General features: G+C 57.4%; 1 protein-coding gene across 1 annotated transcript in view; it reads left to right on the top strand.

Annotated features, from left to right (window-relative positions):
* The window catches only part of LOC102975258 (death-inducer obliterator 1), a 16,068-nt gene extending 1,420 nt beyond the window's left edge, over window positions 1-14,648 (top strand). The window contains exons 5-9 of the mRNA XM_028487148.2: window positions 1-229; window positions 875-890; window positions 1,283-1,372; window positions 2,177-2,372; window positions 10,220-14,648. The exon at window positions 1-229 is cut by the window's left edge and continues 92 nt beyond it. Coding sequence (XP_028342949.1) covers window positions 1-229; window positions 875-890; window positions 1,283-1,372; window positions 2,177-2,372; window positions 10,220-13,230 — 3,542 coding nt within the window. The 3' untranslated portion in view covers window positions 13,231-14,648. The remainder of the gene's footprint in view (window positions 230-874; window positions 891-1,282; window positions 1,373-2,176; window positions 2,373-10,219) is intronic.
* Window positions 14,649-15,257: the final 609 nt, after the last annotated feature.

The following is a 15,257-nucleotide window of genomic DNA, read 5'->3' on the forward strand; positions in this document are numbered from 1 at the left end:
CCTCGGCAGCCCGCCCCGACAGCGCCCACCCAGCGGAGCCCCGACAGGACGTCCCGAAGCCTGTGCCGACCTCCGTGACGGTGCCCAAGTCCATCCTGGCCAAGCCGTCCACGTCGCCCGAGCCCAGATACCTCCTGTCGGTCCCGCCATCGCCGAGCATCAGGTGCGGCCCCCGTGTGTGGTCTGAGCAGCCGAGCTGTGGCCTCGCTTTCAGGTGGACGGAGGAGCAGTGATGCGCGATTCAGTCGTTGGCTCTGAAATCCCCCCAGAAATACAGCTCTCCTCAGTTTTCCATTTTAAAAAGGCGTTCTTTTAAAGCTTCAGTTTTAGGATGATTAATTGTCACCTTAGAAATATAGTTCTCGAAAACTGGAATCTGAATTTACAGCCATCCAGTTTATTGCCTAAATAGTTTATATTTCTTTGACCAGAATGTGCCTGGATCTTTACTATATGTGTATGTTCAAAAAAGACAACAGTAAAACATTGTGCTAAATGTCATCCTATTTAGCAGAAGCTTATCCTCCTACCACCCTTGTGTTTGGTCACTCATGATCCCGGATGTTAGTCAACTAAGCAACGTTTGACAGAATTGTGCGTGTGCGTGCGCGCGTTTTCCACAGGCACTCTGATCCCGCACTGGAGTCAGGCGTGTGACCACCTTCCTGCTGAGTGTCTGGACGCACAGGCACCTCTGCAGGCAAAATAGGGGTTGCTGGGCCAAGTCAGCAGGTTATGCAGTTTGGACAGTGGCGAAAATTCAAATGAGAAATCAGACCTTCCATCTTTTCTGAAAAAGCTGAAGCTTGTCTTCCTTCTCCCTCTGTCCCGCCAGAGCTTGTGCAAAACCTGGGTGTGCGTGTGCCCACTGCAGGTGCGGCCAGACACACGTGACCTGCCTTGGTGTGGAGGGGCACACGTGAAAGGTCTTTTATTTTTCAAAATTAACAAAAACAGCACTAGCATTTCAGACTTAACAAAGAGTGCTCAGTCACTTCTGAGACATGCCTGGATCTTTACTATATGTGTATGTTCAAAAAAGACAACAGTAAAACATTGTGCTAAATGTCATCCTATTTAGCAGAAGCTTATCCTCCTACCACCCTTGGGTTTGGTCACTCATGATCCCGGATGTTAGTCAACTGAGCAACATTTGACACGGTTATTGCCGCTTTGTTTGGGATAGTTGCAGTTTTCTTAGTTGTGAATCTCGGGTAGTTTGGGGTCTCTCTGTGACCGCCCCGGTTCCACCGGCCATTTACTCAGAGTTCGTTTCACTTAGGACCTGCCCGACACGATCCACATCGGCGGAAGGATTGCCCCAAAGACAGTCTGGGATTACGTCGGCAAACTCAGATCTTCAGTGTCTAAGGTACCTGCCCACAGCCTGACCTCTGCACCCAAGCAAGAAGGGGGTTGCTTACACACGGCTCGCTCTGTGACTTCTCGTCTGGCGCGTTAATACTCGAAACGTCTCGAGTTCATGAGACATTTGCAGCTGAACGTTTAAGTTGATAGCTGGCTAACCTGTGAAGGGCTGTCTGAGTAGCACGACGGTGGGAGCTTTGTGAAAGCGCATGTGTAGTTCAGAGTTAGAAATACAGATGCTCTGTCCCTTCTTGTCTGAGCTGATGGAGTAGAGGTGGGGGGAGGCGGCTGGGCTGGAGTCTGTGAACCCCTGAGATGCGGATGCAGCTGTGTGTCTGCGTGTGCAGTGCTCTTTGGGGGAGGGGCTCTTGTTTTCACTGGGGTCACAGCAGGGTTACGACCCTGGTCTAGTTCAGCCCTCCCATTTTGGAGCTGCGGGCAGCTCATCACATGCTTAGTGGTCACTTAGCTCTGTGTCAGACACTGCCCCAGGCTGCCCCTGCACACAGAGTAGCCCATCACTACGAGAGCCCCAGGAGGTGGGCTCTGTGTGGAGGACAGTGGGGCTAAGTAGTTTTAAAGCGGTTCCTCTGAAAGCAAGATCCAACCCAGCAGTCTTGAGACTCGGGCCTGTGTCCTCCTCACCAGCTCATTGTTCCGATGTGTTGGGCAGCTGGGCTGTGACAGAATCAGAGCTGGTCGCTTCTCTCCTCGCTTCCCTCCTGCTTTTGGGGCTTAGGTGCCAGGTGAAGCGGCTGCCTTTCCGAGTGGCCGCAGGTCAATGCTCCCCGCCCTCTGTTTGTTGCAGGAGCTGTGTCTGATCCGCTTCCACCCTGCGACGGAGAAGGAGAAGGTGGCCTACATCTCTCTGTACTCCTATTTCAGCAGCCGCGGCCGCTTCGGCGTCGTGGCAAACAACAGCAGGCACGTCAAGGACCTCTACCTGATCCCGCTGAGCGCCACGGACCCCGTCCCCTCCAAGCTCCTGCCCTTTGAGGGACCAGGTAGGCCCCGGCCTTCTGCCCACACGTCCCCCCCATGCCCTGTGGAGTCCTTCACAGCGAGCTGCGTGCCTCACCCAGACCCGGCCTTTGGCAGCAGAACTTGGGAGCAGGGGTGAAGCGGCGTCGAGCTGTGGGGCTTCCCAGACAGTGGAGGGTGGCACCGGAGGTCCCCTGAGGAAGGTGCGAATTGTCTTAGAAAAGTCCTGTGAAGAGGGACGAACCCGTCCGGAGCCCGCCCGCCTCGTGTGAGCAGGGTGTTGGCGGCAGGAGCTGGGCAGTGCCGGGAGGCCGGGGCCTGGGCCTGGCCTGCGGACTTGCCTCTTGCAGGCGTCAGGCCGAGCCTCTGCGCTACAGGCATTCAGTTTGAGGAGAAACGAGAAATAGCGTTGAGACAGGAACTAGTTCTAGAAATAGTCACTTTGAAATCTGCTGCTCGAATTCTTATCTTTGGCAGACCACTTTCTGTTCACTCATTCCTTAGAAAGTGCTGCTTCTAAAGAATGACTTACAGGCTGACCGGAAAGAAAGTTCAGGCTTGTCAAGGGAGCTAAGGGTGATTCCAAGGGGGACGTGGTCTCGGGGGACCCAACTCCTCTCAACCCTGAGAAGTTGACAGGACTTAAGTCTCGCAGAAAGAGGCCTAAATGGGAGTGTCTCCTTGGCCGTGGCGCCCCCCAAAACGGCTAAGCCTAAACGACGCTGGGTGTAACCCGCGGTCAGCGCTCTTGAAGCGCTTGCTTCTACAGGCGGTGGCTACGCCCGCGCCCGGCGCCTCCGTGTCCACGGCCGGCGCCCCTGCCGCAGCCAGGCACTTACACGCCCCGGCGGCCCTGCGGCTGGCTGGGCCCAGCGTCCTGCTCGGTCCCCATGACCGCGGGACTCGTGTTCCCTGACACAACACACGGAGCTGGGCGGTGCCGGGAGGCCGGGGCCTGGGCCTGGCCTGCGGACTTGCCTCTTGCAGGCGCCAGGCCGAGCCTCTGCGCTACAGGCATTCAGTTTGAGGAGAAGCGAGAAATAGCGTTGAGACAGGAACTAGTTCTAGAAATAGTCACTTTGAAATCTGCTGCTCCAGTTCTTATCTTTGGCAGACCACTTTCTGTTCACTCATTCCTTAGAAAGTGCTGCTTCTAAAGAATGACTTCCAGGCTGACCGGAAAGAAAGTTCAGGCTTGTCAAGGGAGCCAAGGGTGATTCCAAGGGGGACGTGGTCTCGGGGGACCCAACTCCTCTCAACCCTGAGAAGTTGACAGGACTTAAGTCTCGCAGAAAGAGGCCTAAATGGGAGTGTCTCCTTGGCCGTGGCGCCCCCCAAAACGGCTAAGCCTAAACGACGCTGGGTGTAACCCGCGGTCAGCGCTCTTGAAGCGCTTGCTTCTACAGGCGGTGGCTACGCCCGCGCCCGGCGCCTCCGTGTCCACGGCCGGCGCCCCTGCCGCAGCCAGGCACTTACACGCCCCGGCGGCCCTGCGGCTGGCTGGGCCCAGCGTCCTGCTCGGTCCCCATGACCGCGGGACTCGTGTTCCCTGACACAACACACGGAACTGTGTCAATGCCAAACACGTTAGAAGCCAGGCTCTCGGGGGCTGTCCCACTCCCCGTGCTAAAGCGGTGCCGCCTGACAGGCAGCAGGGAGGGCCGTGGCCGAGGTTCTTGGCGGGCAGCGCCTGGGGCGCCGGCCGGCTCCCTGGACGCCGTGTTCCTGACGCAGCGGTGACGGTGGTGAAGCCGACTTCCGAGACCGTGAGGAGCCTCCGGTCAGTCACAATGGCGGAAGCCTGTGCGGGGCCTAGTGTGAGCGTAGACCCTGTGGCGCGCACCCTCTGCGCGTCTGTAGCAGCGGGACCTGGGAGGTGACGAAGCCCTGTTTCCCCCGTGTCGGAGCCCCTCTCACGGCTCCGCCTGCAGAGCCCGCGGTGGGGTCTTGCCTCACTGCATCCCGGTGCACCTTGTCACGCGAGCAGGGGGCTGCCAGGTTCGGGGCCGCAGACAGACCCGGAGGGGGCAGAGGTGGACGAGGTCAGGCGTGGTGAGGAGGCAGGGGTGTGGGGGCCACCGAGGAGACCCCCAGTTGGAGCCGCGGCGGGAGCTGGTGCGGTGCTGGGTTGGGGCCCGGCTGGCGGAGCGAGGGGGCCGCGCTGGGTGTTCCGGGGTGACTCGGGGACAAGGAAGGCTGGGCAGGGCACTCGCCTCGTCTGCTGAGTGACCACACTTGATGACCAGCGGAGTGGACGTCACTCCTCCACCTGCATTCCCAAGGCTGTCACTTCCTGAAGGGGATACTCAAAAGCCTGCAGGTTTTCCTCCACGATAGAGAACGAATGTTTCATTAAAATAAAGTAGTAAGGGGGGTTTTGGAAACGTAATTGTATGGGAAATTTTACCATAAACTTTTAAAGACTTTTTTTTTTTAATCGGAGGGCTTCTAAATCTCAGCTTGCTTAATTTAGTATATATATTTTTAATTCTCCTGATACCTTTGTTTGATATTAACGTCTTTATGTGTTCTGTACACTTGCACATCAGTCAGACTCCCTTGGCCCCAGGCCACGTTACCTACCTGAGCTGCTTCGCACGTTTGTATCATGACTCGGCGCTCCCTGGGTACAGACGTCCGTGTGTCCCAGGCCCGTAGTGTGTGCGTCATGTGCGTGTTGTGTGTGTGCGTGAGTGTTTGGAAGGTGGGCCGGGGGTGTTCCTCCTGTCTCTGCACAGCATCCTTTGACGGCACAGGTCCAGTCTGAGGGGCTGCTGTGTCCCTCGATGGAGCAGCCAGTGGGTTTGAGCACATGCTGCCCGGCAGCGCTGGCCCCGCAACCTGATGGGAGCGCCCTTGACCCCCCCACGTCAGCCCCGCAGCGGGGAGCGCCCGCACTGCCCAGGTTGTCGCCGCCTGAGGTCGCAGGGCCAGTAAGCGTGGAGTCAGGGTCCGCCCCGGCCGCATCTCCATCCCAAGGCCTCGGTGGGGCACAGGCCTCCCACTTCGGGCAGCCCGCCAGCGGGCGGGCCTCTGGGAGGAGGAGGGCAGGTCTGTGGGGGTGGAGAGTGCCTGACTCGGCACGTCAGTCTCTGGACTTGGGAGCCCCGTAGATTTTGACAGTATGGCTCACACTCGAGAAGCAGGCGAGGACACGAGGTGTTGAACCCATGTGCGGAGCCGGGGAGGCCTGCGCGGCCTGCTCGTGGTCAGCGTCTTCTCCGCCCCGCGCTCGGATGGTGGATACGGGGTGGTGTCCACGCAGAACCCACAGCCCAGTCCCTGCGCGGCAACAGAGCCCATCCGAGCCCAGTCTGCCTCCAGGGCCTTTTGTCCTCCCGGGCTCCCTCGACTTGTCCCAGAGGCGCCAGGCCGTCACCACTTCACACAGCCTGGAGGACGGCCGGGAGGCCTGCATCCCTCTGACCCAGCGGACAGTCCTTCCACTGTGGACGCGGCTCAGCTCAGTCCCACACACACTGACGGGGCTCCACCCCCGGGGACTCGGGTCTCAGCTGGTCCGCGCGTCGAGGGGCTTTATTCACGGAAGGAAGACCAGTCAGATGGGACGCTGGGCCGAGGACAGGGCGCCCGGCCCTCCCGAGGGGGTGGGGGCGCCTGTCGAGGGCCCTCGGGCATCTAAGGTGTGGACCACCCCGAGCAGAGGACAGGGACCTGCCTTCCGAGCCATTGCAGGGAGAGGGACGTTCTCTTAGCAGGCTGGTTCCATCCGTGGCGTCTGCCTTCTGTCCTCCCTCTTAACTGCTTCCTAAATTAGACCGTCTCCGTGACTTGCAGTATTGTCAGGTAAGCACGTCTTCCGTTTCTGCGTGTCTGCCTGCGTAGCTGTGTACAGATGCTGTAATCAAAGGCAAAATCGTGCTGAATGGAAAGTGCTTCTCTCTCCTTTGAAATCAATAAAAATATTTCGTGGAAACTGGTCATCGTTTGTCTGAATTTGAACCGTTTGGTAGCTCTTGGTGCCCATCCAGGTGCACCGTGACGGAGGACTGTCTCCACCTTGCTTTGCCTCAGCCGACGCCAGTGTGCTTCTGGCTGTGCGGGCGGCGGTGCTGCGCTGGGGGCGCCTGGACACGGGCGGGCGGACGGATGGACGACGCTCTCCTCACTGGGACGCGGAGCCCTGGCTCTGCACAGGTCTTAGGGACCCAAGAGCGGGAGTGGGCGAAGTCTGCATGGGAGCCGAGTGCGGCGGGCGGGCAGCTGCTTCTCCCTGTATTTGCTGGGTCTCTGCCCGAGTCCTCTTTGAGGACGGCTGCCGCTGACTCCCGCACAGCTTCTGTTCCCGCCGGTGTGGACGTTTTGTCTTGTCGGACTCAGACCATAAGGAGGTGGTCACTTTAAATACTGAATAGTGGAGCATGCCAGGTAGATGTAGGGGTAAAAGCCTCATTTGATAGTTGGGCAGCTTTCAGCTGGTTTCTTAATCAAAACTAAACCTCGTCCCCCGCCGTGCCACGTCCACGGTGCCTGGGGGCTGCTTCCCCCACAGCCCTGTTGCTGACACAGCTGGACACAGATCCTGGTTTGGGTCTTGGCTCAGGAAATCCACACACACCTTTTGAAGCTGTCCCTCGTCCCTGGGTTTGTCCACTTCTCTCTCTGTACGGGTGGTCCGGGGCTGACCCTTTCACCGTGAAGACTCGGGGACCTACATGCAGCTACGAAGTCTTGTTTCATCCACACGGGACATTGTGGACACGTTTGCTCCCGCAATTTGGAGGGGGTCGGGCAGGGGTGCCGACACCCCGGTGCTCCGTCTGATCGGTACCCCTTGTCTGGAATTGATAGTTCAGTGGCCCCCCACCTAGTTCTCATCTACTCGATGAGTCATAAGCCTCACCACTACCCTCAAAGGGAGGTCGGTAAGTAAGCTCCCCGCTTGTAACCATGGGACAGAGGCCCTGTGCGGAGCCGGGGAGGCACCCCGGGCCCCCGGCGGGAGCCCTGTCCCTGCATGCAGCCAGCGTGCTCACTGCTGCTGCGCCTTCTCGGGGCGCCCTTTCCTCTCTAGGGGTCACACTCAACAGTGGGCGCGCCCGCAGGGGCCCCAGGCAGAAAATGGGGCCTTCGGGGGAAAGCTGCCCCTGCCACCGCCCCTGTGGTAGTAGCCCTTTGACTGTGTCCAGCGTGCCCTTGCCAGGCGCCTGTCGTGAGGGTGCGGAGCGGGGTGGTGCCAGACGTTGCCCTCATCCCCCTGACGGTCACTGCCGAGGCCCCGGTGGCAGTGATTCATGTTCTTCCACGAGTGAGTCATCTCCACGGTGCCAGTTACATTTCAAGTCTCCATGCAGCCATAACGTGCACAGGTGAAGCAGAAAAGATTTGACTGCTTCAAAACCAGCCCAATTTAAATGTAAAATCCTGGGGAAGATTAGTGGGGAAACTCAAAACTAACACTCCTCCGACTCTGGAGCTTTGTTAGATGGCTTACGGGTGTGTGTAGATGAAGTAGTTGAGAGCTGAAAGCATTTAAAAATACTAGCTGCTTAGTTAGATGCTGGTCTCCAGGGAGTTTACTGTTTTCGAAACAAATGTAAATGTTAAGTAATTTAATCATAACCTCCCCTGTGATGCCTGTGACCACAAAGGGTAGAGTCTAGAGAATTGCGCCGAGTCTGGGATATATCGTTTTTGTTAGGAGGCATGTAAAGCTGTTGCAAGTTGCAGGGCTGGCACACCTCCCGAGGACAGGACCCCATCCACCTCCCTGGATTTAGCGCAGTGACTGACCCTCCGCAGACAGCGTCTTTGACCTGAAGCGTGATTCACGCTGCAAGCCCTAGTGTTGGCACCTTAGAAGTTTAGCTCTTCAGAGGTAGCATAGCCCATCTGCACTGAGGACAGTCGAGGGCCCTGGGCTGCTGCGAGGACGCCCCTGGCCAGGGCTCCCCAGCCCTCCCCACCCCCGCCCACGTGGCCGAGCACATTCCTCCTCTGATGCTCCTGCCTGCAGAGCTGGCCAAGGCTCCAGCTTGTGGCTCGGCCTGGGGACCTGTTCTGCCAGCTCTGGGGCCGGGTCAGTGACAGTCGGTCCAGGAAGGGCCACGAGAGCCAGTTGAGCTATTGACTGTGCCCCAGACTGGATATCAGTTAGCTGTAAATTATTCAGTAAGTGGCTGTTAACAGTGAGTGAGAGATTTACTACTTTAAGTTAAAAGAATTCATTTTGATTAGAAAGCGAACTTGCTAGAGTATCTTTTCACATCCGAGCAGAACCATCTGGGTGCCATGCCCAGTGCGGTGGCCTGGCCTTCCTGCCTCCACGCCCTCCTTTGCCGGCTCCTCCTTCCCCTGAGTCCCCACTGTCGTCCGAAGGGCAGGCAGAGGACATTCTGGAAGCCATTCCTCTTATCACGAGTGAGTGTCTTCATGGGCACCTCAGCCCTCGAATGTCAGCCTGTGAACCGAGGCGCTGAGCACGGTGGGGGAGGGGGCCCAGCAGTACGTCGCCGATCCATGCGGATGCTGGGCCGGCCCAGCTCACCGAGGCAGGCCTGGTCTTCCTCCTCCTCGCGGGTGGGGTGGGACATCCGCCACCCTGTGCTCGGCATGTCAGCCCGTCTCTGTTGGAATTTAGCAAGGGTGACGGGCGCTCAGAGCTACACACTGGGTGTCCGGAGACAACTATTTGATCTGTGATCAACTTAAAGTCACAGAAAGAATAGGAAAAACAGTGCTGCTTTTCTTTTTTAGTGAGTAAACAAAAAATATATAGCATGAATATCTTTTACACAGTAGTGATTTCTGTGTAAATTGAGTTTACACAATTTGATTAATTTTAAATATGCTGTTGAAACAAAATTTTGGTCCCGTGTTGATCATTTCTCCCTAACTTACTGATCTGTGACTTGGGCTTTTCTGTTCCCCTGTTGGTATTCCGGGTTTGTTATTAGTGTGAGGGTGGAGGAGCCGTACAGAAACAGTAGCATCCCTGGTACCGTGCACCACAATCCAGAATGTTGGGACGAAGAATTTTTTAAGAAATAATTATTTTTGAAGAACTGTGCAATGTTCTGAAATTCCCAGCATGTTCTCCAGGTGGTGTGTCCTTTGTTGCCCCTGTCCTGAACACCTTTGGGCTTTAAGCCGCACGTCCTGTGTTGACAGAGACCTGAGCGTTCGGTAGCTTTTGATAAATTACTGGTCCTTGAATGTCTTTCTAAACCTGCAAGAACGTTTGTTTCAGGCCTTTTGGTCAGCATCCCTTTTCCCATCAATTGTAATTTTGACACCAGTGACTAATGAACTTATCGAATGGCGTGTGCTATATCGAGCAGTATAATTTTGTTGATCATTATAATTGAGTTGTAGAGTTGGTCCTTAATTGAACGTTTAATTTTACTACGAATAGCTTAATTTGCATATTGCAGCTCATAAGTTAAAGTCGAAAGGGGGGTGCTGCCTTCCTGATTTGTAGCAAGAGGCAAAATAAAGGAGCACAGCTAAGAGTTTGTTTAGAAAACATCCTGGTACATACAGGCTTCATTCCCAGTAGGTGAACGGCCTGGAGTGTGTGCGTGCTGGCCTTCCCCACCTCCTCCAGCACGCCTCTACCCTAGCGTTGTGTATAATTGAAAATCTGTAATAATTTTAGCACTGGGCGAATGCGCGTGTGCATTGGGCCCTTGGTTTTGCGGTTTGTGGGCCCGTCAGGCTGGGCAGGTGCGCAGTGCAGTCTGCATCTTTTGCAGCAGGTCTTCAAACACTTGGTTCTGTTTTGCCACAGAATTTCCTCCTCCTCCCTCTGGAAACCATCCCCCCGCTGCCCTTCACACCCAGAGTTTACCCCTGAAGGACAAAAGCTACAATTCGATTCTAAAATTTGCACAACTGTTCTGTTTTTTAGGTCTCGAGTCACCACGTCCGAACATAATCCTGGGGTTAGTAATCTGTCAAAAACTAAAGCGTCCTTCAAATGCTGGCGAATTAGACAAGACAGAGGAGAAGCGGCCCCGTCCTCCGGCCCAAGAAGAAATGGATCCCGTCCACCCCAGAGTGCCAGCAGCCCTGCTTCCTGAGAAGAAGCCCCCCAAGTACCCGCTGTGCCCAGGGGACGCGGCTGTTAGCACCACACCCCCGGGGTCTCCCCCACCCCCACCCCCTCCTCCAGAAGCACCGGGTGCGCCGGCCTCGTCTTCCGTGTTACAGATACTGTCGTCGCTCAAACCAGGAGCCACGAACACTGTCACGGCATCACCCGCGTCAGTGACGGTTGCGGTGGCCGCTTCCTCTGTCACTTCCTCTTCTTCAAAAACAGCTTCGCCCCTAGAACATATCCTGCAGACTCTCTTTGGGAAGAAGAAGACGTTTGACCCCCCCACCAAAGAGCCTGCCGAGTCGGCCCCAGCCCCCCACCAGGACTCGAGAGCTAAAGCCGGCGGCGGGCTGCCGGCGGCGCCTCTGCTGGACCCAATTGTCCAGCAGTTTGGTCAGTTCTCAAAAGACAAAGCTCTGGAGGAGGAGGAAGACGACAGGCCGTATGACCCCGAGGAAGAGTATGGGCCTGAGAGAGCCTTCGACGCTCAGCTCGGAGACCGCGGGAGACGCCAGGACGCGGAGAAGGCCACGGAGGCAGCTGAGCGGGAGGAGGTGGCCTATGACCCAGAGGACGAGACGATCCTAGAAGAAGCCAAAGTGACGGTCGAGGACCTGCCCAGCAGAATGTGTGCGGCGGCGCACGGGGGGCCTGGCCTGCCGGCCCCCTCCTTGGCCGAGCAGCAGCAGACGGTAGAGGAGCTCAAGGAGCAGATCGAAGAGCAGAAGAGGCAGGTGGAGGCGCAGGAGGAGGCGCTCAGGCAGCAGAGGGCCGCCGTCGGGGCCTCCATGGCCCACTTCTCCGTGTCGGATGCGCTCATGTCGCCGCCGCCCAAGGCCGCGCCGTTGCCGCAGGAGCCGCCGGCCCCGGGCCCCAGCGCCGAGGCGCGGCTGAGCCGGGACCCCGGGCAGGCCCGGCGGTTGGCCGCGGAGAGCAACGAGAGCGAGGCTGCCCCGAGGCCCCCGCCGGCCAGGGAAGCACCCTGTGGGGCCGCTGCCGGCCCAGGGCCGCTGCCGGCCCAGGAGGAGCCAGAGTCAGCCCCTCCACTGTGGGCGCCAGGCGAAGAGGCCCCAATGCCGGCCAAGCAGGACGGCCCCCTGCGCGAGCCCACGGAAAGCCCGGGGCCTGAGAGCGCAGCCGGCGGGGACTGCGCGGCCAGGCCTGCCCGGAAGGTGCTGCTTCCCACGCCGCCGGGCGCCTCCTTGCAGCCCCTGTTCCCTTCGCAGCACGAGGGCCAGAGCTTCCACCCTCTCGGAGGAAGGGATCCTTTCTCGGGTCCACCGTACGCCTCTCAGGAAAAACCTCTGGGCTCTTGCCAGTACGAGGATCAGAGAAATGCTCAGTTTCCCGAAAAAAGTGACTCCCTGGCAGCTGAAGCTGAAGGAGACAGAGAGCCACAGCCCAGGCCAGGCGAGGGGGCCGACACGTTCCCCGCCGCAGCACAGAAAGGGGGGCCTCCGCCCCAGTTCCAAGGCCAGCGGGAGCCTGCACCGCGCGCTTTCGGGATGTCGGGCCTTCACGGCCCCAATTTCACAGGCCCACGGGGGCCGGTCCCTCCGTTCTCAGAAGAGAATTCTAATAACGACGGGCCGAGAGGGGGGCCTCCACCAGCCAGATTCGGGCCCCCGAAGGGGCCCATCCCTTCCTTGTTCTCAGGGCCACACGGGCCGCCTCCCTACGGGGACGGGAGGGGCCCGTCCCCCTCCCACCTGGGTGGGCCCAGGGGAGCAGGGCCGCCTCCATTTGAAGACCGCAAGGACCCCCACGGGGAGAAGAGGGAGTTCACGGAGGCCCCATACGGTGAGGCCTCGGGCCCCCCTGGCCAGTGCGAGGGGCCCGAGCAGGCCCCGTTCCTGGGAAACAGGGGCGCCACGCCTTTCCAATTCGGGGGCCAGAGGAGGCCTCTGCTGTCACAGTTTAAAGGACCCCGAGGTGGCCCTCCTCCCTCTCAGTTCGGAGGTCAGAGAGGCCCCCCCGCCGGCCACTTCGTGGGCCCGAGGGGGCCGCACCCTGGGCAGTTTGAAGGCGCCAGGGGCCAAGCTCCTGGCTTCGTGCCGGGACCCAGAGGGATGCAGCCTCAGCAGTTCGAAGAGCAGAGGGTCCACTCGCCGCCCAGGTTCACCGGCCAGAGGGCACCGGCGCCCTTGCCCTTTGGGGGGCCCCGGGGGGCCGCTCCCTTCCCCGAGAAGAGCGAGTCGGCGCCTCCACGCTTCCACTTCCAGGGCCCGGCCGCCCCCGGACCCAAGCCGGCGCCCCGGCCGCTGCTGGAGCTGCCCAGCCACCCGCCCGCACCACCCGCCGCTCCGGCCCCAGGCCCCGAGGCCGAATTCCGCGAGGGCAGGGCCCACGAGTACAGAGGCCCAGGCTTCGAGGGGCGGCCCCGAGACAAGGCCCCAGAGGAGCCCGAGGCCCCGCCGGCCGACAGCCGCCCGGGCCGGGCCCTCGAGGACCGGCGGCGCGAGCGGGAGCGTGGGAAGCCCTGGGAGCGGGAACGCGGCCGGACCTGGAGCCGCGAGCGGGATTGGGACCGAGGCCGCGAGTGGGACCGACACCGCGACAAGGACGCGGGCCGCGAGTGGGACCGGGGCCGCGAGCGCAACGCGGGCAGGGACAAGGGGCGCGAGTGGGACCGGGCCCGAGAGCGGAGCCGAAACCGCGACCGCGACCGCAGACGTGACCGGGAGAGGTCCCGCAGCAGGGACCGCGATCGCGACAAGGCCCGCGAGCGGGAGCGCCGCAGGGACCGCAGTCGGAGCCCGGAGCGACCCCGGGATCCCAAGGCCGAGGCCCCGCGGGCCGCCGCCCCCGCTGCCCAGACCTAGGGCCGCCCGTGAAGCCACCCTCACGTGCTAAGCGCAGGTGGTCTTGGAAAGAGCTGGGACCTCACGCACAGGACAGAACTTTCTGGACTTGAGAAATTACTGTAATTTTGTGTAGGATGGTTTCTTACAAAATTTCACACCTTTACAATTCTGATGCTTTTTAAATAAAAACAAAAAACTAAGAACTCTTTAACATTTCCATTTAAATGTACTGAAATGGGAAGGTACCTACAAAAGCATATTGCTTTTTCAGATTATAAAGTTATCTTTTCTAATAACTTGACTATTGTAAATTTTAAGGGAGTTTAGTGGACCTCACAGCCATACCTTTCCTGACGTCTCATCTGTGATATCTGTTTCCAGAAGCTGACTTCACAGGGTTTGTTCGGGGCAGGCGGCCGCGTGTTTCTGTGCATGGCTGTGTCAGCTCGTCTCTGGAATGTTGAGAAACACCAAATTTACAGGTGCATCTTACTCTTGTCATGAAGAAATTTGAATTACAAATTTCAACCAGGAAACAAAAACACATTTCTTGGTTTTGCTCAGTGTTTAGGTATCGCCTTACATGTCCCCCCCCCCAAAACATGATTAAAAGCAACATCTGAATAGAAATTGTGGAATTTTAAATAACAATTTATTTTAAAAGGTTTAAATTTTACCAGCCTAAAGAAAGTGAGAGTATAAAGCAATTAAGTGTACTTTAAAAGGCAGGGCGGGTGGAGGGAGTAGGTTTCTTTGATTTGAATAATCAGGAACATTTTGTTTGTTGAACTTTACCATCCGAGCAGTTCTTTCTATGTCCCAGGAAAAGTGCACTAGCTCCACACTGTGATACTTGTCAGGTGACAAATCTCAACGTTTGTCATTGAAATGGAACAATATTTGTGTAAAGCCTGAGATGAAAATAGTGATACTAGCTTAAGAACTACAAACTAGAAAGCTTTTCACTGTGAGACACAGTATACTGCTTCTTGTCATGTATTTTCCAAGTACTTCTGAAGTGCGAAAGAGAGAAAAAACTTGCTAATTTATTTGACTGTACAAATAAACTTTGATAATTTTTTTATATTTTCATAAACTTACTTTTGCAAATACAAAATTAGAGAATTTCATTTGTTCTTTGGAGTCTGTTCATTGTACATCACTACAGATTTTTCACTTTCTAGCACAAACGTTTAAGTTACGAGAACATGGAGAACTTAGCAATTTGGAGTGATTGGTGTTATAGACCCCGTCAGTAGGTTACGTTAAAGTGGCGACGAGTTCCAACATCGACCGTGATGTGAAGGTTTTTTTACGTGTGAAACAAAATTTTTCTAATTTAAATACAACAAATGTAAAAAATTAAGTGTGTTTCTTTAGGTTTACTTGATAGAACTTTCTGTAAATTGTATTTTATATTGCAAAGTATTATATCACTGTACATTAAAACATGGAACTTCATAGCTTTGTTACTTGAAGTAGAATAAACATCTACAGAAGGTTTTCTGTCTCGTGTGGCATCGCGTTGGAAAGTCGGGTCTGGACAGGGATGCCTCAGCTCCCGCTTCTTGGCAGTCGGCGTGGTGTGGGCAGCGGTGCCCTTTGGCCTGAAGACCCCCGCCGGATGCACCCCGTTCCCGGGATGGTTCCAGCACAGGACCCCGTGTCGAGCAGGAAGGCCGAGACCACCAAGGGAAGGACAGAGAAGCGCACGGTCGGGGGATGACAGAGACGTGGGGCCGGGGTCGGGGTGGGGCAGGCGGTCGACAAAGGTACCAGCAGGGTCGGCAGGCACCCAAAAGTTCCGGCCGCTGACTCGGGCCTTAAGGGAGCACCGGGCTGGTCACCAGCGTGTGGTGAGGCAGAGCTGGTGGCCCAGGCGCCTTGCCGGGTGGAGTAAGTGGCAGGGGCTGGTCCAGCAGATGCGGTCCCTTCGGGCCAGGGAAGCGGCCGCCGCTGGGAGGAGAAGACAAAGGTGTGGGCCCTGCCCTTGAACTTCAGGGCCACCGGTGACCGGCCCCAACCTGGTGGCCCTCGTGCCAGCA

The sequence above is a fragment of the Physeter macrocephalus genome, unplaced genomic scaffold (assembly GCF_002837175.3).
Source record: "Physeter macrocephalus isolate SW-GA unplaced genomic scaffold, ASM283717v5 random_1174, whole genome shotgun sequence".
Classification (NCBI taxonomy): Eukaryota; Metazoa; Chordata; class Mammalia; order Artiodactyla; family Physeteridae; genus Physeter; species Physeter macrocephalus.